Source organism: Manacus vitellinus, unplaced genomic scaffold (genome assembly GCF_001715985.3).
Source record: "Manacus vitellinus isolate BGI_N305 unplaced genomic scaffold, ASM171598v3 scaffold_169_pilon, whole genome shotgun sequence".
NCBI classification, from domain to species: domain Eukaryota; kingdom Metazoa; phylum Chordata; class Aves; order Passeriformes; family Pipridae; genus Manacus; species Manacus vitellinus.
In genome coordinates, this window is record NW_021939188.1 from 26,913 (window position 1) to 30,989 (window position 4,077).

Sequence of the window (4,077 nt, forward strand, 5' to 3'; positions counted from 1 at the left end):
TCCCCCTGAGCCTCCTTTTCTCCAGGCTGAGCCCCCCCAGCTCCCTCAGGAGCTCTCCAGCCCCTTCTCCTGCTGCTCCAGCCCCTCTGCTCCTGTGGCCACCCCTTGGCTGGTCCCACCCAGGTTCCTCTTTGCCCACCCGGGCTCACGTTCCTCCCCTGCCCTCGGGCACTGAGATGTCTCCTCAGGGAGGAGCTTCCCTGTTCTCCCAGGCAATAAAGCCCATCCCAAACCAGCCCCATGGATGTGCCCATTCCCGGTGGGATGTGCACCCACCTCCCTCTCAGTGTGGGGGCTCTTCTCGGGGCTCAGACACTCCTCCTTGGTGAGGTTCACCACCGTGCCCGTCAGGTTGGCCAGCACAAACTGCACCAGGTAGGTCGTGTTCACAGGGCTGGAAACTGCCACGTAGTGCTGGGGAACATCCCCTGGAACGGCAGGAAAAATGGGACTGGGGGGGTGGAAAACCAGCAGGAACCCACCAGGGAACACCCGGGGTCGAACCCTCTCCCTGCTCTCCTTCCCTGTGCTGTTCTCACCCAGAATTCCTTTGAGGTCTGGTTTGATGATGGATTGAAACCAGGAATTGTTCATTTTGATCAGGAAGCCGTAGAGCATCCGGGTGACCTGGGGTTGGTTCGTGCAGGGGAGAGGAAAGAACATCTGAGCAGCTCTGCCCCGAGCTCCTCCTGCCGAGGGATGTTCCCCGAGCACAGCCAAGGACAGACCCCGTCCCAGCTGCCCACAGTTCCAGACAGAGCTGGGAAAACCGGGTGGGATTCCAGCCCCAGGGATTCCTTGGCTGATCCCCGGGGCCCAGGTGGCAATTCCACCTTTTCCTTGGGGATGAGGGAGCTTCGTTTCTGCCCCAGGAAACGAGGGAGGGATTTTCACTCTGCTTGGGGGGAAACCAGGGAAAAGGGGAGGGGGGGATGCAGGACAGGATGCCAGGGGACAGAAGGGAGGGATGGGAGGGCTCCTGGGAGGTTCCAGGGACAGGGCCCCACGTGCTCCTACCGTTTTGGGGTCGGCCTGGATGGCAGAGGTGCTGTTGGTCCCTCCAGCCAGGCCATAAAGGGCTCGGGCCACCACGGTGGCCACTTCTGCCAGGGCCTGTGAGGGGACAGGGATCCGTGTCAATCCAGCCAGGCAGATCCAGGGAAAGGGGCTCTGGGAGGGAGCCAGGATCCATCCCAAATCCATCCCAAATCCACCCCAACGCTCCGGGGCCCCTCGCCCTTGGCACTGCCCAGAGCCCTCCCAGCTCCTTCCTGCCCTTTTTCCAGCTTTTCCCACCTCTCCCCAGTCCCTGCTTCTTCCTGCCCTTTCCCACATCCCTCCCCACCTTCTTCCAGCCCTTTTTCCAAACGTTTTCCCCCTCTCCCCACGTCCCTGCTCCCTCCTGCCCCTCCCCATCCAGCAGGAACCTTGGCCGTGTCCGTGACGTATTCCAGGGTCTCCTCAGGGCTCAGCCCCTCGGGATACTGCATCCCAATGTTCTCTGGAGTGTCATACATGCTCTGGTAGTATCTGAAAAGAGGGAGAAAGGCAGGGATTTGGGGAAAGGCAGGGAGAAAACCACAGGGCATGGAATTCAATTCCGAGCGTGTCCAAAGCGGAGCCTCCCGGGAGCGAAGCTCCAGCCCTGCCACTCACTCCTGAAAGCCCTTAATGAGGATTTCTAATTAACTTGGCCCTTCCACAGCTTCTCCCATCTGAGCACCTCCCAGCCATTTCCAGGCTGTGACTGGAATTTTAGGTGGGGCTGAGCCCGAGCTGTGAAACAGGGAGGGAAACTGAGGCAAGGCCAGCAGGGATCTGTTAATGCCTCATCCAAGGAATTCCAAGTGATTCCCTACTAGGGATTTACACACTGTGTCCCTGGCACTCCCTGGGATGATCCCCCAGCCTAAAAATGGATCCCCCAGCAGCAGGTTGTGTTTTCCTCCACCTGCTCCGTGCAGGGTTAGGGGGGAAAGGGAAGCTCCTTCCCGGGGATTTCTGCAGAGATTCCCAGAAAGAGCAGAGAAGGATAAAAGGTGGAGAGGGGGAGGTTGTGTGGAGACCTCAGAGCACCTTCCAGGGTCTGAGGGGGCTGCAGGGAAGCTGGAGAGGGGACGTTCATCAGGAACTGGGGTGGCAGGACAAGGGGGGTGGGATCACACTGAAATAGGGGAATTTAGGGTGGGTATCAGGAAGGAATTCTTCCCTGTGAGGGTGGGGAGACCCTGGTACAGGTTATTCCATGGATTCCCCATCCCTGGAAGTGTCCCAGGCCAGGCTGGACAGGGCTTGGAGCAACCTGGGATAGTGGAAGGCGACCCCAAAAAAAAAAGGGGGGTGGAACTGGATGATCTCGAAGGTCCCTCCCAACACAAACCATCCCAGGACTCCAGGGAGGGAACGGGATAATTTCAAGCATTTGGGAAGAGGGGAAAGACCCAATCCCTGTCCTGTACCCCCCATTCCCACCCCAGAGCTGAAGAGGAGCAGGGGATCCCTGAGGAACAGGGTCGTGTGGGGTGAATCCAAGTGCCCTTTCCAAGGCCTGGGGCTTTCTGCCAGCGCAAACAAAAAGCCAAATAATAAATAAAAAAAAATCCCCCAAAAATAACAAAAAAAAAAAAAAAAAAAAAGGCAGCTTCTGGAAGAACAGCTGAGGCTCCTGCAACGCTCTGTTGCCATTTGCTCACCTCTGGCTCCCAGCCAGCTGTGGGGGAACATTTTCCACATGAAACCGGATTTCTCTCGCCTGTCAGAACGATTCCGCCGCGCTCGTCGGACACGGAGCTTCTCCCGCTCACACCCCCCCTCCAGCGTCCCAGGGGTCCTCTGGGAGCCCCTACCTGTTCTGGAAGGCTGTCCTGTGGTCAGTCAGGACCACCCCGGGGATGTGGCGAGCCCGGAGGAAGCGCTGGAAGGAGGATGGAGGGAGGGGCTGGGAAAATCCGGCTTCCTGCAGGGTCACGGCCGAGCCCGCGCTGCTCCTGCTCAGGGTGGCCAGCAGGTTCCTGACCTGCAAGGAGGAGAACCTGCCCTGTGCTGCTGTTCTTTGGGATGGGCTTTCTCTGGGAAGGTTAAAACCCTGCTTGAGATCCCAGAGTTTTCATTATGGAGTCGTGCCAGGGGTCGGATACGAGGGAAGGTTCTTCCCGCAGAGGGTGGTCGGGAGCTGGGACAGGTTCCACAGGGAAGCCAGAGCTCAGGGAGCACCTGGAGCTCTCAGGGACACAGTGGGATTGCTGGGGCTGTGCAGGGCCAGGAATTGGACTCTGTGACCCTCGTGGGCCCCTTCCAGCTCAGGACATTCCATGGTTTCTCCCTCACCTGCGCATCCACGGACTGGTTCATCCGTGACACGGGGTCCGTGTGCATCCAGAGGATGGAGCCATTCCTGAGAGCCACCTGCAAGGAAAACCACCTTAAACCACGAGGCTGGACATCCCAGAGCAGGGAAATCCAGGGGGGATTCACACCCAGGCAGTGAAAGGCCCCCAAACTTCTGCCACACCTGACTGAGCTCCACGAAGGAGTGGATGTTGTCCAAGCGCAGAGGGAACTTGTCCTGCTCCATGTCATAGACCATCCTGGAGCTGCCAATGTAGTCAAAGGTCTCCTGCAGGAGGAAAAGAAAAATCCCAAATCCTGAAAAATCCTGAAAAATCCCAAATCCTGGATCCCATCTGAGGGTGGAGGCACCTCCACCAGCAACATCTGAGGGGCTGAGGTGGAACCGAGTTTGGGGGCCAGCTGGTAATTCCAGAGGTTTGGGCAGCCTGGGACACACCAAAGGCACCAAAACCAGAGGGATTTGTAGGAAGGGGATGGAGCAAAAGGGCAAAAAGGAGGGGAAAGAGAAAAAAACAGGAGAAGGATGTTGAATTCCACAAGAAAGGCACAGAGGAAAAACCACCTCAGTGAGGACTTTCTGCCCTCTTAATCCTGCTAGGAATGAAACATGGGGTCATGGAATGGTTTGGGATGGAAGGACCTTAAGGGTCACCTCATCCCCAGGGGCAGGGACACCTCCCACTGGCCCAGGTTGCTCCAACCTGGCCTGGGACACTTCCAGGGATG

At 58.0% G+C, this 4,077-nt stretch overlaps 1 protein-coding gene across 1 annotated transcript in view; it reads right to left on the bottom strand.

The window, feature by feature from the left end:
- The window catches only part of NCSTN (nicastrin), a 15,159-nt gene that overhangs the window by 1,901 nt on the left and 9,181 nt on the right, over positions 1-4,077 (bottom strand). The window contains exons 8-14 of the mRNA XM_029958660.1: positions 3,512-3,616; positions 3,328-3,405; positions 2,847-3,016; positions 1,428-1,530; positions 1,018-1,113; positions 540-627; positions 277-428 (exon numbers count right to left, since the gene is read on the bottom strand). Of these exons, the coding sequence (XP_029814520.1) occupies positions 277-428; positions 540-627; positions 1,018-1,113; positions 1,428-1,530; positions 2,847-3,016; positions 3,328-3,405; positions 3,512-3,616 (792 nt within the window). The remainder of the gene's footprint in view (positions 1-276; positions 429-539; positions 628-1,017; positions 1,114-1,427; positions 1,531-2,846; positions 3,017-3,327; positions 3,406-3,511; positions 3,617-4,077) is intronic.